Source organism: Nannobrachium achirus (genome assembly GCF_963921795.1).
Source record: "Nannobrachium achirus genome assembly, chromosome: 23".
Taxonomy (NCBI): domain Eukaryota; kingdom Metazoa; phylum Chordata; class Actinopteri; order Myctophiformes; family Myctophidae; genus Nannobrachium; species Nannobrachium achirus.
This window is the reverse complement of record NC_137830.1, coordinates 23,201,374-23,218,004: the sequence shown is the minus strand read 5'-3', so window position 1 is coordinate 23,218,004 and position 16,631 is coordinate 23,201,374. Positions and strand designations below refer to the sequence as shown.

At 46.4% G+C, this 16,631-nt stretch overlaps 2 protein-coding genes across 3 annotated transcripts in view; both read right to left on the bottom strand.

Annotated features, from left to right (window-relative positions):
- kdm5a (lysine demethylase 5A) overlaps positions 1-4,358 on the bottom strand; it is a 29,210-nt gene extending 24,852 nt beyond the window's left edge. Inside the window, exons 1-4 of the mRNA XM_080754674.1 lie at positions 2,727-4,358; positions 1,797-1,874; positions 1,079-1,201; positions 289-459 (exon numbers count right to left, since the gene is read on the bottom strand). Of these exons, the coding sequence (XP_080610800.1) occupies positions 289-459; positions 1,079-1,201; positions 1,797-1,874; positions 2,727-2,873 (519 nt within the window). The 5' untranslated portion in view covers positions 2,874-4,358. The remainder of the gene's footprint in view (positions 1-288; positions 460-1,078; positions 1,202-1,796; positions 1,875-2,726) is intronic.
- A 7,770-nt stretch (positions 4,359-12,128) lies between these two features.
- LOC308308637 (aldo-keto reductase family 1 member D1-like) lies at positions 12,129-16,194 on the bottom strand. 2 transcript variants are annotated; one of them, XM_080754073.1, is made up of 9 exons: positions 15,977-16,194; positions 15,619-15,786; positions 15,366-15,482; positions 14,421-14,498; positions 13,830-13,952; positions 13,536-13,645; positions 12,847-13,012; positions 12,642-12,724; positions 12,129-12,232 (listed from the first exon to the last, which is right to left on the bottom strand). In XM_080754073.1, exons 1-9 carry the CDS (start codon positions 16,067-16,069, stop codon positions 12,190-12,192), a joined length of 981 nt encoding a protein of 326 aa, XP_080610199.1. In that variant the 5' UTR covers positions 16,070-16,194; the 3' UTR covers positions 12,129-12,189. The 2 variants fall into 2 exon arrangements, with proteins under 2 accessions (XP_080610199.1, XP_080610200.1); XM_080754074.1 differs by lacking the exon at positions 15,619-15,786.
- Between the last annotated feature and the right edge of the window lie 437 nt (positions 16,195-16,631).

The following is a 16,631-nucleotide window of genomic DNA, read 5'->3' as shown; positions in this document are numbered from 1 at the left end:
GACAACTGTCTATATAATTAATTTAATCAGGTGCCTTCTTCAACTATTGTGGCACGCAGAATCTCTGGCCTTTTAGTCACTTAGGATGATGAGGAACAACCATTTGTCATTGTATTCACACCGAAGATATAATCATACTCAATTGTCCAATATGTTGACAGTGGATTCACACTGAAGATAATCATACTCAATTCTGCAATAAGTTGACATTGTGTACATTTGTTTGGAAAACTCCAGCAAACTCTCTAGTACACCCCTTTGCGCGTCAATCTGGACGACACCACTCACCGTGAGCGTGGCTCCAGATTGGAAGAGCTCGTAGGGGTAGAGGAATCTCTCGTAGTGGGAGCGCAACAGTGAGCCGATACCTTTCCCTGGCGGGAAGCCCATCCTGCTGACCACCTTGGACCACCGCTTCTCCTTACACACCGTCTCAAAGCCACCCTCTGACGACACAATCTGAAAACACAACAATTAATTGTTATACCAAAATAAAAAGTATAATTATTAATGATTAATGATTTAATTGTGTTTTTGGCACTGAATATTGGAACACAGTTAAAAAGTAAAATTTCTGTTCGGCTTTTAGGCTTTGTATCGAAACATGTTGACGGTTACAGGACCATAATTGTGGTCTGGCATTATCAGCCCATTGACTACGATTCGTGGTATACTTGACATAACCGATTTTATACTGTGATCTGATTTTCAAAGATAAGAGTCCAAGGGGTACTGTAACACGCACATCTAAAAAACAAAAAAAATACATGCATTGAAAATAATGTCTGCACCCTGCAATGTTGCTCCCAGGGAATAACTTTAATGAGGACAGGGACAAAATGTCAACTTTCAGTCCAACATGGGTCTTCATCAGGTCTGACTGAACATTGTTTTATAACATTATTTAGAATGTTATAAAATGCACTGAGTTGCAATAGGTGGGTGTCATCAGCCCACGATTAGTTTCCAATCATATCCAGTACTTTATTTTCAGAAACTGACTCAGAAACATCCACAAATTTCCATTAAAGTGGAGCATTCCATTAAGAAAAAGATATTGATCAGAGTCCAATTCTACCTTGCTGAGGCGGTACAGGTCCAGGACTTTCCTCTCGACATTGGGAAAGCGGATCTTGGAGCCCTGCAGCTCCCAGAACTTGGCGATCTGATCTAGGAAGTTGAGCTTGACCCGCGTGAGCGCCTGTAGACAGAAAAAGAAGAAGGGATAAGAGAGAATAAAGACACACTGCAACCATCAAACGCACGTTACCAAAAAACACACATTGTTTACAATGGCTGCAGCCACGCTGGAGGCGTCAATTGGACGCGCAAAACCTGTTGAAATTGAAAAGTGTCTCTGGTTGGATCTATTTTGGAGCGTCAACCGTCGTGGCACAGATCGTCCAAAATGAGTTGGAGCCACGCAGAATGTAATCTTTTTATTTCAAACTTCGTCAGTGACATTTGAGTCAGTAGTGCTATCAGTGTGTCACGGCCTTAGTTAATCCCTTGGTTAGAAAACTATGTCTTTTGAGTGGCTGCACCAGACTGACAAGAGAATACCCCTCTGATCATGTGGAAACGCCATCACTCCAATTTTGGTGTGTGTTTGTAATTTGTATGAATGTTGACATTTAACAAGTGACGTGGCCCAACAGGCCTCAATACAGAAACAAACACTACAACAACAACAAAAACACATGGCACTAATAATTGTAGCAGACATTTAAGATAGTCCAGGTGTACACCAAACATAACAATATAGGATTCATTCTCAGATGCTAGTTAAAACTCACCTCAAGTTCATTGAGTCGTTGGACTCTGGGGGTGAAGTGGAAGTTGCGTACATCACAGGCAAACGGAGGCTGCCAGTCCTAAGAGAGAGGAAAGTTATATTATTAGCCTTTACTCACAAGCAAATTGCATCACCACTTAAACTTATACCTAAAGAAATAGGGACAAATAGGGGACAAGACAATAGTTTTTTTTTTAATACGTTGAATCTAGGGTTGCAATACTTCCCATTGGCAGCCAATGCATCCAAACAGTTTTTAGCTCATAACATGTGTACTGTGAGGCAACAAATATTTATGTTATAAAGCGACCAATCACTGCATTTCATTTGTTATGAAAGGTGCAGTTTATTTACAGTCATCACATTTCCTTGCATTTGTGATAGGCTAAAGGGCAAACCAAGCACACATATCTCTTTCAGACTCAACTGTGGTCTGGAGGACTCATACCGGTATTTTACCTGGTGATATACAACATTAGAGGGCTCATAAACATTACATGATTAAGCAGCAAAAGCAATTCCAAAATTCTACTCCATTTGTTTATTACATTGCTCACAACAATAAAACAAGAGCCATATGCTATCAATCAGACTGGGCCTTTATTTAACTGGTTTGGTAAACAAAATAATTAACTCAATTTAGAATTGAAACAGCACGATCTGATTACATTCATTACACATTCATTATTATCTTCTTATGAATGAAGAGACATCCAATATATCAGCAAAATAACAGTTGAATTTAAGCCTCACTTGACCTCTATTAGTGCAATGCCTGGCCATTAACGTTGCTAACGCAAAATGCACATAGGCCCAAAATACCATGCATGCAGTACAACAACTGAAACTTAACATTGAGAAGAATCATGTGGCGTTGGCGTGTATTTAAAAAAAATCAGTGGATGTTTATTGTTAATCACTCCAGGTTTACCTCTGGGGGTCGGATCTTGCAGATGCCCGTTTTCTCTGCAATGGGTCGGATCTTGTTGATAAATCCAAGCGGGTCCGAGAAATCTTCCCAACTGGGCTCAAAAACAGGACATTCTGGAGGGGGGACGAATTCTGCAAATGCAGACATGATTTGGATGTGCTTCCGCCACTCTTCTTTTCGATGATCGTTATTTTATAATGTTATAAAACGCACTGAGTTGCGATGGGTTGAGTGTCATCAGTCCAGCATTATAAGTCTCTCAAGAACTGTAGATTTCTCCAGAGAACTTCCTCAGTGTGATGCAAATGCATTATGGCTCTTCCATTTTACAACAGCCATTTCTTGGTTCGTGTCCAAAAAAGAAATTCATATATTTGTGGACGGTGAGTAGATGAACAGATCGCTCAATCGTTTTTCTTTTTTTTAAATCACGTCCAAAGCATAATGTTTATAAATGTCCGTCACCCGGAGGATGCCTTGTTGGGCCTCGCCGGGGAGTGTTGCTCCACCACTCCCCTGTTGAATGACACGGGACCGGCCCTGAAGCCCACCATCATCATCACACCCCCCATAGACCCTTCATCTCAACTAAATATATTTACACACACGATCCACCGTCTAAATGGAAAACACACACTTATTCTGTTCAGGTCTGACCCGAGAAAACAAAAAAACACTCTGGTGGTTAAGATTATCTGCTTATGATCTGCGACACGTCACGTCAACAACAAACCCAACAACTGCATCATCTTCGTTGATAGATATGGCGTTTTACTACATTGATTTTTAGTAATAAATAAGATGAGTAGGTGAGGGTTCTTTTCAGCGTTGTGTCTGGTGGTCAATGAAGATCCTCATCCAGTGCCTGCATGATGACACTAGTCTGGTGGTGCGATGATGATGCAGAAAAGGGTGCTGATTGTAAATGAACTAGTTGTACAAGCAAATGTACTGGTTTTATAGATGAGTGTGTGTGTGTGTTAAGTGAAGAAAAAGCAAGATCCTGGTCAACAGCCACAACCTAATGCAATCTAATACTAAGCAACGTCGCAATGAACGGGCAAAAGGTGGTAGAGGTAAAGGACTTCAAATTGCCCTTTCCAAAAAAAAAAAAAAAAAAAGTCCAAATAGTGTGTTCATTCACTCATTGAGGCTAACTAACGTCCACATGCTAACACCGTTAGCTCCCCCCGGCTCGTTGCGCACCTCCCAGCCACCGTGTCGACGTTACAATCCCGGGCTGGATGATGGTTGTGTGAGTCCAGAGATTAAACTATATAAACACAACGCACACAACGGCCTCACTGACGGTTAAAGGCCTCCATTTCCAACGAACGTAAATAGCCGTTTAATAGCCCAGCACAGCAGCGTCAGGCTAGCAGTACAAAGTGACTAGCGTGCTAACGCTAGCAGGTTAGCTTCTTCCTGGAGGGGTTTGGTTGGGTTAGGAGGAGATGAAAGCTTCGTTCGTTTGTTTTTATATCCCAACAGATTGAGGAGGTCTTCTGCAGAAGGACGGCGATTGTTAGTCGCTGCTCTTATAACATTCCAGCGTGTTGTGGTCGTTATGTATGGTCTTATCATAAAGTTACAGTTAGCATGTTGCTAACATTGCAACAGACTACAGCCGCACTACCGCCGCTCAATAACAATGTGTCCCTCCGCCACTTCCGTCTCTCTTTCAGGCGAGAGACTAGAGCCCGAGTCGGTCCTGCCCCTAATCTGAAACATCCGCATTGATTTACACTGTAAAATATATAAATACATGTAAAACAGTGGTGGAAAAAGTACCCACATGTTTTACTTGAGTAAAAGTATCAATACTGCGGTGCAGAAATACTCTGTTACAAGTAAAAGTCCGAAATTCAAAATGTACTTGAGTAAATGTACAAAATGTGCTTATAAAGTCCCAAAAGTAGAACGTTCTCATTATGCAGAATGTCCCATTTCCATCAAATATGTATAATGTATTCAAATATTTTGAAAATAGCAGATCTACAAGCTCACAATGCGTTGAGTCGCATTGCTATTTTCAAATGGCCAAATGTAGAGTGGAATCAGTGGATATGCTACTCAAAAAGTAACTAAACTAAAGTTTATTGTCATACCTCCAGACAAGGTCCCCCATTGGGATATCAGCGCCATCTGGCGCTGCAACAGAGTAAAACTCATAAGCTCCCGTACGAGAAATATCATTTGTCGGTAGGGCTGTCAATCACAAACGAGGGCACCGCCCCCGAGTGTATATAAGCCCTGCGGGCTATCATAACTTCCTCTTCCGCACCTCTGCTTACCTGCAACTAGTGTCGCGAACTCAGCCATATAAGTATAATTTTCTTTAAAGTTTAGCCTAAGCGTTGACTAGGAAAGTCGGCCACTGGCCTTTAGAGATTATTCTCCTGTACGTTCTAATTCTATTCTTCTTAACAGTTCGGTCTCTTTTCTTCACTTTCGCTTTGAGTCTTTACTTCTTCTCTGTACGTTCTGCCACGTGTCTCCCTGCCTTAGCTTAGCTTCGCTTAGCTTCGGTTAGCTCACGATGGCAGCTCGTCGACCTACAGTTAGCAGCCTGCTAGCTAGGGTACCGAAGAAGTGCGGCCTTCCCAGCTGCAAAGGCCTCATCGCCAATGAAGATACACATCCGTTCTGCATTGTCTGCATGGGGGTAGGACACGCCTTGGCCTCTCTGTCCCCTCCGGCCCCGGCCACGGGGGTGAACTGTGCTGAATGCCTCCAGTACGATGTTCCAGCCCTCGAGGCACGATGCGAGATCGCTGCCGCAGGCTACGGCCTTCACACCACGGTCTCCGCCGGAACCCTCCCAGACACCTCTCCTCGTGTGCCGGACAGCGCTGAACGCCACAGCGCTGCTTCTCGCCACGTGGTTAGGCCTCCAGCGGCCTCGCCCTCTGCTAGCTTCGGTAGCCCCGTTGCTAGCGGGTCTGCGGCCCCTGTTTCCACTGCTGTTTCTCCGACGGGCTCGACTGGTGCCGTGCCCAAGAAGAGAACATGCAAGACCGCCCACGTTGTTTCTCCGCCAGCTACAACGTGGATCGTCCCCCCCAAGGAATTCCACCCTCTAGTCGTCGGGGACATTCCTCTCTCCTTCTCCGTCCCCCAGCTACGGGCTATGCGGCCACCTAGCCCCGTCTCCTGGCATGCTAGCGACGGAGACGAACCGGAGCTAGAGGACTACGACATGGAGGAGTTGGACACGGAGGGTGAGTACTCGGAGGAGGACGAGTCCTCTTTCCCCTCCGGACAGGGCGGAGGCGCGGCCAGGGTGGTTCCTCATGCCGAGGCTTCCATCTCCGCCGCGTCCTCCCAAGCCCCTTCTGCCTCTCTCCCCCCTTCCATGCCGGCTGGGGCGAGAGGGGCAGCGGCGCAAGACCCAGACTCCATCCCCATGGACGAGCTCTCGGTGCTGGAACGCGCCGCCATCCGTTGTGGCCTGGAGCTGCCACTCGGAGATGCGCCACTCGGACCACGGGCTAGGATTCCTCTCCTGGGCCAGGATTTGGAGTCCTCTCCCCCGCGTCGGATGGAAAAGCTACCACTAGTCCCAGGCTTTGCAGAGGCCCTGCATTCAACCTGGACTACACACAAGGACCCCCCCAAGCTCCCCTTCCTGGTCGATTACCGCGACTCAGAGAAGGCGGGAATCCCCTTGTGCCCTCCCATGGACAAGCTGATGGCCCAGTCCCTGATAGGGAGCATCAAGCCCAACCATGAGCGGACCGGTCCTGGAGGCCGGCCTCCCCTCAATCTGGCCGTGGGTAAGAAGCCTCCTGGGTTTGCCATCCCCTTTGACGACAAGCAGTCTTCAAGGGTGAGGAACTCTTACAGATCGTCCGCGCTGGCAGCCAGGACGATGAACGCCACCCAGCTGCTGCTTTCCTCCACCAGGCGCCTCCTCAGCGAGATGCGGGAGGTGCCTGACGTGTTGGTAGAGGAAATGGACAAGTCGCTGCGCATGCTGATGGACTTGAATGTCCACGCGATCGAGTGGCTTGGACATGGCATGGATTATTGCATCCAGGCGGAACGTGCCAGGTGGCTAGACAAGGTACAGTGTCCTGGCAGTTCTGGAGAGGAGACCGGGAAGATCCTGCAAGACCTTCCCGGCCACCCTACCTTCCTCATGGGCGGTGGACTGGAGCTTCTCCGCCAGGAGGTGGCGGATAAGAAGATCACTCTGGAGCTCCTGGGAGCCACGACGGACCCCCAGGTACCCAGAAAGGAAAAGAGACAGGGACGGAGCAAGGCCCCTGGTCAGGCTGACAGGGGGCGCTCTTCCTCCAAGCAGGGGAAACAGAACAATCCCCCTAGGACCCCCTCTTCTTCCTCCGCGGGACCCCCTCGCACTGCAGCGGGGGCTCAAGCCCGCTCTCAATCCCGCCACCCTCCCAGGCACGGGATACCGGCCAGCTCCCACAAAGCCCGTGGGAAGCCGCCGCGAAAGTGACACTGGACTCTGGCGGGGTCCCCCTGAAAATTCAGGGGACCCCCCCTTGCAAGCGCAGACGTTTGGACAATATGAACAATTTTTCTTATGCAAAGAAATCAATGTTTATTCCTCCTCTGTGCTCTCCTCCAGTGCCTGTAATAAAAAGTGTGTTGATGAAACAATGCCTGTTTATTTCAAACCCACCTGCTTTACTACAGACGACCCCATTTTGCATGAATTTAACCAGTGTAGAGAAGTCCAGGCTGGAATTTCTTTCCACTCAGATAATATCGCTTCCTCCAGTCATGCAGACAGGTTACAAGCAGAATATTTCTCTTTGCAAAATGTTCCCAGACAAGCTAATTCCTATTCACAGTGGTATAGTCTCTCTAGGGTGCAATACCCCTCTGTCTCCACCGAGCGGCACTGTTATGCCGACTCTAGTTCAGGACAGGAGTTTGGTCTTAGCGTCAGGGAAGAAGCCAACACATATCACCCAGGGTCGGCCTCGTCTTCCCGCAAGGAAGCATATAAAGGCCTTAGCACAGGTTATAAACGTAAATACAATTCCCCGAGCCGGGGATTATGTTACTTATGCGATGAACCCTGTCCCCCGGGCTCCACGTTGTGTGTCGCATGTATTATTAACAAGCGAGGCTTCTTGGAGGTCACGTGTTCGTCCCCCACCGGATACGGAAATAAGCGTACCGGAAACGGAAACGCTCTTTCCGCCGGTGACTCCGCGCCTTCCGGCCCGGAGGTCACGTGTTCGTCCCCCACCGGATACGGAAATAAGCGTACCGGAAACGGAAACGCTCTTTCCGCCGGTGACTCCGCGCCTTCCGGCTCGGCGTCTAGCGGAGACGGATACGTGCCCGGATATGGAACCTTTCCCTCCCGGCCCAGTAGTTCCGCTCAGGCGGTACAACCCCAAGGCTTCTCCGTTGCTCAGCAACACGTTAGCACAGTGTGCAGAGCAATGGAAACGTTGCAATCCGAATCACTGGGTGTTTCGGACGGTGACGCGGGGTTACAGACTACAGTTCGCGAAAAAACCCTCCCTATCCAGCAAGGTTATTTATACTCGAGCCCGCGGCTTGAAGGCCGATGCCTTGAGGGAGGAGATAAGCTCACTATTGCGCAAGGGCGCTATAGTGGAGTTATCACGCGACCAGAGCCGTTTAGGCTTCTGGAGCCGTTATTTTCTGGTTCAGAAAAAAGGAGGGGGGCTGCGTCCGATTATGGACTTACGTGCTCTGAACAAGCACTTGAAAAAGTTCAAATTCAGGATGTTGACGTCAGAGTCACTGATGAAATCAGTGAGACAGGGGGATTTCCACTGTTCAGTGGACCTGAAGGACGCTTATCAGCACATCCTCATTTATCCCCCACACAGGAAGTTCCTGCGGTTCGCCTTCGAGGGGCGCCTGTACGAGTACACGGTCCTCCCTTTCGGTCTTTCTCTGAGCCCTCAGGTTTTCGTGAAAGTGACCGAGGCAGCCATTGCTCCACTGAGGCATCAGGGAGTCAGGCTGGCGAACTACATAGACGATTGGATGATTTCCGCCGCCTCCTGCTCAGAAGCGGCGCGCCATACCAATCTGGTGTTGTCACACCTGAAGGCCTTGGGTTTCAACGTCAACTTTGGCAAAAGTATGTTGTTACCCTCCCAGCAGATTTCCTTTATAGGAATATCTCTGGACTCGGCCACCATGTCCGCTCGCCTCTCCCCGGAGAGGGTGGACAGGTTTCTGGCTTGTCTGGGCTCCTTCCGACTGAACCAGGTGGTCAGGTACAAGGAGTGCATGAAGTTGACTGGGCTGATGGCTTCAGCAGTGCAACTTCTGCGTCTGGGCAGGTTTCATATGAGACCTTTCCAGCGGTGGTCACTGGCGCTCAGGATTCCTTCCCTGCAAGGGTACAGGAAGGTGTCAGTCAGCCAGGTCTGCATGGACGCTCTGGTCCCATGGAGGGACCAGGCGTTGTTGACAAGTGGGGTCTCCATGGGCGAAGTGGTGTCACGCAAGGTGATCACCACAGACGCCAGCCGCTCGGGGTGGGGCGCCACCCACGAGGGGCGCTCAGCCAGGGGTCTTTGGACCCAGGCCATGTTGGAGTACCACATCAACTATCTGGAATTAATGGCGATCTACTTGGCGCTCAAGCATTTCGAACCATTTCTCCGGGGTTGCCATGTCCTGGTCAGGACGGACAACACGGCGGCCCTGTATTATCTCAACAAACAGGGCGGCCTCTCCTCGCGGACGCTGGATCAGCTGGCGCGCGAGATGACCCTCTGGTGCTTGCCTCGGTTGAGGTCCATCAGAGCCTCCCATGTCCCGGGCCTTCAGAACGGCGGCGCCGATCTGTTGTCCAGGGGGGAGCCTCGTTACGAGGATTGGTCTCTCCACCCTGCGGTGGTGAGGCAGATTTTCTCCAGGTTCGGTCGACCGCGAGTCGATCTCTTTGCCTCCCAGGAGAACGCGAAGTGCCCCCTTTACTTTTCAGTGAGGGGACCTTCTCCTCTGGGGATGGACGCGTTTGCTTACGAATGGCCACAAGGTCTTCTCTACGCGTTTCCACCCCTGGAACTGATTCTTCCCACTCTGGAGAGGATCAGATGTTCCAACCAGGAGGTTCTTCTGGTGACACCATCCAGGGGAGTGTGGAGGTCTCTGATCACCCCACTGCTCTCTCAACCCCCTTGGCGGCTTCCCTTGCTCAGGGATCTGCTGCGCCAGGCAGGGGAAGAGATCTTCCATCCAGACCCACGGGGCCTAGACCTGTGGGTTTGGCCCGTGAGAGGGAGAACCTGCTTGCAGCAGGCTTCTCACCGATGGTTGTAGCCACTATTCAGAGTGCTAGAGCCCCCTCTACTAGGGCTGTGTATGATGGAAGATGGAATGCCTTTTTGGACTGGTGTGAGCTACAGGAGCCACCTGTGGTGGCTCATATAGCTTCGGCCCAGAAGGTGTTAGATTTCCTGCAGGACCGCCTGGACCTTGGTCTGGCGTTCTCTACACTGAGGGGTTATTTAGCGGCTATTGATGCCTGCCACCTGGGGGTGGCAGGCAAAGGCCTTTCTAAAATCCCTGAGGTGGTCCAGTTCATGCATGGTGTGGACCATTTGAGACCTGTGACCAGAGCCTTGTTTCCTGTTTGGGATCTACAAGTGGTTCTTGAGGGCCTTTGCAAGGCACCTTTTGAACCGATTGGGAGGACCTCTTTGAAACATTTAAGTTTCAAAACAGCTCTTTTGCTTGCCTTGTCTACGGCTAAGCGTGTGAGCGACCTTCATGCGCTCTCTGTGAGCCCTGATTGTATGAGGTTTCTCAATAATGACTCCAAGGTTCTTCTTAAACCTCATTTGAGTTTTATTCCTAAGAACCGAGTGGTCCCGAAGGAACCTGTTGTTTTGACGGCTTTCCATCCTCCTCCGTTTGCATCAGAGGAGGATAGGCGTCTTCATTGTCTTTGTCCAGTTAGGGCCCTGAAGGCCTACTGTGATAGGACGGTGGACAGCAGGTCTACTTCTCAGCTTTTCGTGGTCATGAATGCCCGTCAACGGAAAGCGGTGTCCAAACCCACTCTGTCGAGATGGCTTGTGGATGCTATTAGGTTGGCTTACACCCGGTCTGGGTCTGAAGTGCCGGAAGCACTTAAGGCCCACAGTACTAGGGGTGTGTCTACCTCTTGGGCTTTGTCCAAAGGTGTCTCCATTGAGGAGATTTGTGCAGCGGCGAATTGGTCTTCGCCGTCCACCTTTGCGACCTACTATCACCTGGACGTTGCGCCTTCTGCTATGGCGCATACGGTTCTGGGTGCTGCTGCCCTTCCTACTATGTAGTGGGGCGGCTCTCTCTCCCCTTCCTGAGATAGCATGTTGCTGTCTCTAGAATACGTGGGGGGACCCTGAGTTTTTCCCTTATATTATTGCAATTTTATAAGGTGGACCTGTGTCTGCCCTTAGTGCATAAGGCAGGCCTCGGTCTGTCAGGGTCTTTTTCTGTCTGAACACGCCCAGGCCCTGTGGGTCTGGGTTGGATCAGTCCTGAAAGGGGTCACGTCGGTTGACAGGACCTCCTTTCCGGGTGTGGTCGGTGTGCACGACAGTCTTGTCGGTTCATGACTTCTCGGGGAGTATATGAGTCCCAATGGGGGACCTTGTCTGGAGGTATGACAATAAACGTATAGGTTCCGAACGGAACCATGTTTATTTAATACCGGAGGACAAGGTCCCCCAGAATAAAGCCCCTCGGTTCGCTAGTTGCGGGCGCAGAGGTGCGGCTTTAGAGGAAGTTATGATAGCCCGCAGGGCTTATATACACTCGGGGGCGGTGCCCTCGTTTGTGATTGACAGCCCTACCGACAAATGATATTTCTCGTACGGGAGCTTATGAGTTTTACTCTGTTGCAGCGCCAGATGGCGCTGATATCCCAATGGGGGACCTTGTCCTCCGGTATTAAATAAACATGGTTCCGTTCGGAACCTATACGTTTTCAAATATTTGTATTGGAGTAAAAGTATAATATTTGCCTCAGATTTAGAAGACTAGAAGTAAAAGTATTGTAGCCTAAATGGGAAATACCCATGTAAAGCACAAATACCTAAAAAATTGTACATGTGTAAAGGGTCCACACTGGTGTGTCCTTCTAACCCGTAAAAATAAGTTACATTTTGTAATTATCTTACATGAAATAAAGCAAAAGCAAAATACAAAACCACCGTATATTGTTATTAAAAATAGAAAATACTTGTATGGCATTGATGACTTAATTCCAGTAATCAATTTACCAAAAAACAACTATATTGCAATGTATTAAATTAGTTATTAGTTATATCAGCCAGAATGCCAGAACCAATTCAATGTTGTAGTAGGCACTGACACCTGCTGGTTCAGGTTAATATTTCAAATTCATTATAATAAATACAGTACATTAAATGAGAGACAATGTTATTAAGTCACAAAGTATGTGTTTATTTGTTGAAATAAAGAGATGTCTTCATCGAAGGCTCTAGAAGTCATCATGAAATGGATACTCGGGGTGATCACTCCACCTGTTGATGTAATACAGAAGAATAAGGTCTTTCAAAAGCTATGGTTCCATGAAGAACCATCTAAAGAACCATTTTATTTACTGAATGGTTCTTCATTCAACTTTTTTTGTTCACATTTCTTCAAGGAACCATATTTATGTATTTTTACCCCTTCATAGTGTCCCTATTCTGAGCCTATATTTAGCTAGGCTAACATATAGTCACAATAGAGATAGTGTAGGGAACATTTTTGGAGACCAATATAGTTCCCTGGGGGACCCGGCACGCATGATCGACCCTGTTCCATGAACTATAGGCTATAGGGTTTAAATGTTAAAGGTTCCAATTAACTGTTCTCCTATGTGTGCCGTGTTTATTAGAGTAAGATCATTTGTATTTGCTTATCCATCTGCTGTGTAGGCCTACTCACATGAGAAGCTCCACAAAACGAATGTTCTTGTTCAGGCCTTCAATTGCCTTCATGTCTTCCTCAGAAAGCGAAAAGTCAAATATCTGCAAAGATTGACAAAACAAGCAATCATGATATTCAATTTTGTCCATATCTCTCATGGCTGATCGAGTTGTGTGCCATATGAAATGTGCATATACACGAATAAACATGGGTTGACAAACACCTGAAAGTTCTCCTTTATGCGCTGGGGGCTGAAGCTCTTTGGAATGACCACAACTCCTCTTTGGACATTGAAACGCAGCGCCACCTGGGCTGTGCTCTTCTGATGCTTTTTGGCAATAGATAGCAAAAGTGGATCTTCCAGCAAGGGTGGGCATGTGAGGTTTACCCTTGAAATGAATGGGAAATTTACCAACACACAGAAAAGTACAGTTTACTCCATGGCCCTAGTGAATGATACACATGCTGAGTTCTCGTTCTTTGCATTGTATATTGTGAATAGTCTGCAATGTAAGAAGTTGATAACACAGTTGAGATATGCTAACTGTATACTGATATGTTATGTGTATATATATATCATTCTTCAATAGTGTATAACCACTTCAGTCCCATTTTATACATTCAAATATTGCTGACGATAGAGATCTACATGCTTCCAAAGCATCACATATAGGCCTATATATATATATATATATATATATATATATATATATATATATATATATATATAGTTGTTGCAGGCGTTTTGCCTGATGATTGCGTTTTGCCTGATGATTGTCCTATGGCATGAAATTCCTGAAATTCCTCTTTTTTTTTTTTTACATGTTCACCTAAAATGACATGAGAAAAATAGGAATTCCAGGTTGAAAGTGGTTATCACAGTGTAATGAATGACACATTTCTCCACCATACCAGGAAGCATCTCTGGATGTTCCTATGGGGCTGTATCCCACAATGACAATATCTTTCTGTCGGCAGTATTCAAGCAACTTTGGCTGAGTGAAATAGGGATGGCATTCAACCTGTGTATGACAAAAAAAACAAGTGATTCAAATGACAAAATAAACAATTGATTCAAATGACAACATCTGACCCTTTTTCACTCTGAATGCATGAGCCAGTATAGTGATAATAACCATGGTCATATTGCACCTTGCCTCTAATAACTGTAATCAGCCTAACTTAGGTCTGATTATGTGTGTCTACCTGATTTGAGACAGGTTTATGTTTCAACCCAGGTTTGTTTAGAATCAGTTCCAGCTGCCGCTTGTTGAAGTTGGACACTCCCAGAGATTTGACCAGTCCAGCATCTTTGCAAGCTTCCATTGCCTTTTTTAAGTAAAAAAACAAAACAAAACAAAAACAGTTAGAAAGTAGCACATTGAACCTGGGTGTAAAGGGTTAAATATACAGGGTGACATGACTTGCTGCTGGTTAGCTGGACTTTGGCCTTTATTCAATCAATATGTATGATATTTTATGGTTTTGTTCACTGGAGGTTAGACACACGATCTGGGACAAATACAACAGAGCCAGGGTTTGTAGGATACACAATTAGCTGCAATACAAACAACAATACAAAATGTTGTTTTGTTTTTCAAGTTACGTAATGTTATATTAAAAGTAGGACAAAAGCCCATGATCCTGATCTGAACGGGAGTCATGATCTGAACGGGAGTGAACTGCGGGTCAATGTGTGTGTGTGTGTGTGTGTGTGTGTGTGTGTGTGTGTGTGTGTGTGTGTGTGTGTGTGTGTGTCAGTGTCTGTGTCTGTGTGTGTGTCTGTTTGTCTCTCACCTCCCATGTGGCACAGAGGTCTGTTTCATGGTAGGCCCATTTGCCATTCTCATCCTTGGGATAAAATGTGTCTCCTGGCTTTCGAAAACAGAAAGGTGTGGTTGCATATTCTAGGTGAAATAGTCTGGTTGCCCTATCGCACATATGTCAAACTCAAGGCCCGGGGGACAAATCAGGCCTGTTATTGAATTATCTTTGGCCCGCGGGATGATATTTAATTACTATTAGAAATGGCCCACTGGCCACTGGTATATTGCACATGCAATGCCTGGGATTCGAACCAAGGTCTCCCACATGAAAGTCTAACATCTTACCCATCAGACCAAAGGGATATCTTTATGGACTGGGGGAGGTATTAGACTTTTGATGCCATCAGGCTGAGGCAATGAGTAGCTCTGTTACACACGCACCACAATACTACAAGTCCCACAATGCACTGCTAGTGCATTGGCTCGTACCGCATTTGAATAAACATTGAACCAGTCCGGCCCTCGACTTGTACCATTTTTTAAATGTTGTCCCCCTGTGCATTTGAGTTTGACATCCCTGCCCTATCGGCAATCACAAAAAATGCAAACCATGCTTAAACCATATTTAAACACACACACACACACACACACACACACACACACACACACACACACACACACACACACACACACACATATATATATTCAAATTGGAGGGAAGACCGGCCAGCCGGTTATCACGCTTATTCAGCCATAACCGTATAAGGAGTTCTCAATGCAAAGGTCTGTGGGCCACGTAGCGGACCGGAGTCTAAATGTGAGTTGCACATTGTTTTGATGAGCTTCATAGCTATAATGTTAACTGGGATCATAATGATTATCAGATTCAAACATTCCATTGGTGCAGTGCTACATTATACAGTACATTGCTACTTTTCCTGCATGTGATGCCTAATATGAAATATATACATTATACCTTGAAGGCCGTAGGCATTTCCATAATATATAGATCAACATAGTCAAGTTGCAAGGTCTTCAGGGTTTGCTCCAAAGCAGGTCGTACCAATTCCGGGGGATGGAACGTATTCCAAAGCTGCATGTCAGTCAAAATCAGAAGACTGATATTAACCAGCAGATAACATCAACATGTCTAAAGAACAACACAGCACTCTAATACACTGTACTACTGTACACACACAGACATAACACATATTTATGTTCATACGAACTTTCCCACAGTAGTAGATGTCCTCTCTCTTCACAGTTCCATCTGCAATTTTGTCCCGAATGGCTTGCCCAACTTCATGCTCATTGAAGTACACCAAAGCCCCATCAATGTGTCTGTATCCGGTTTCAATAGCCAATTTCACTGATTGAAGTGCAGTTCCCTTAGCAGTCTAGCAAACACACAAACATCATGATTTGTAATGTGTTTAAATTGACTTCACAGCATTGCTGTTGTACAAATATGTGACATTATTGAAAAGTATATTTAGCTTTCCTTACATATGTGAACTATAAGGTTGCCTGCAATCACTGTGCTGATGCTGTAATAACAAATATATATTTTTTTTATTTTCATCTTACCGTTCGGGGATCCCCATAAGTCCCTAATCCTATCAATGGGATTTTGTTTCCATCACTCAAAGGGATAGAGTGACTCTCTGCTGTCAGCTCCATGTTCCTCAGAGACAATCACTGCAAGGTAAATCAAGTGTGGGTTGCTTGGCTTTTAGTTAGTTAGTTTAGTATAAAGGTCATAGCTATAAACCTGTTGCCCTACACAAGAGTATTGTATATGAGTATTCTCAGCTTTCTGATAACCACTTCCCTCACTCCTCCCACAGAACCGCCTCTATTATTGTCAGAAGCAAAGTATTACACCACATTCCCTTGTAACCGTACAAAGGCTTGTTGCTCAGTACACTACACTCTGATGTGTTCCACGAAAGCTATGGGTAACTAGAAAGATGCAATTAATTCTGGGAAATTGCGAGTGTGGTTGCCAATTTAAATAGTCTGGATAGCTAGAATGTCATGTGAAGCTTGACAGAAAGAAAGTAGCACTAGTACTATAAAGAAAGAAAGTAGCACTAGTAGTACTAGTGTGTTGCCCTGTTGGGCAACCACACTAACAAGTGATTACAGGTATCATTCTGTGAAAAATACAGTATTTCACACATAAGTTCTGGATTATTATCTGCTGTAGCATAAATTGCCCAGCTTGGGACATATTAATAAA

Coding starts and splice junctions, on each gene's coding strand:
- LOC308308637 (XM_080754073.1), bottom strand. CDS start 16,069: ATGGAGCTGACAGCAGAGAGTCACTCTATCCCTTTGAGTGATGGAAAC. Junction 15,787..15,976: donor CTTATGGGGATCCCCGAACG/GTAAGATGAAAA, acceptor TGTGTTTGCTAG/ACTGCTAAGGGAACTGCACT. Junction 13,646..13,829: donor ATAAACCTGTCTCAAATCAG/GTAGACACACAT, acceptor TGTCATACACAG/GTTGAATGCCATCCCTATTT.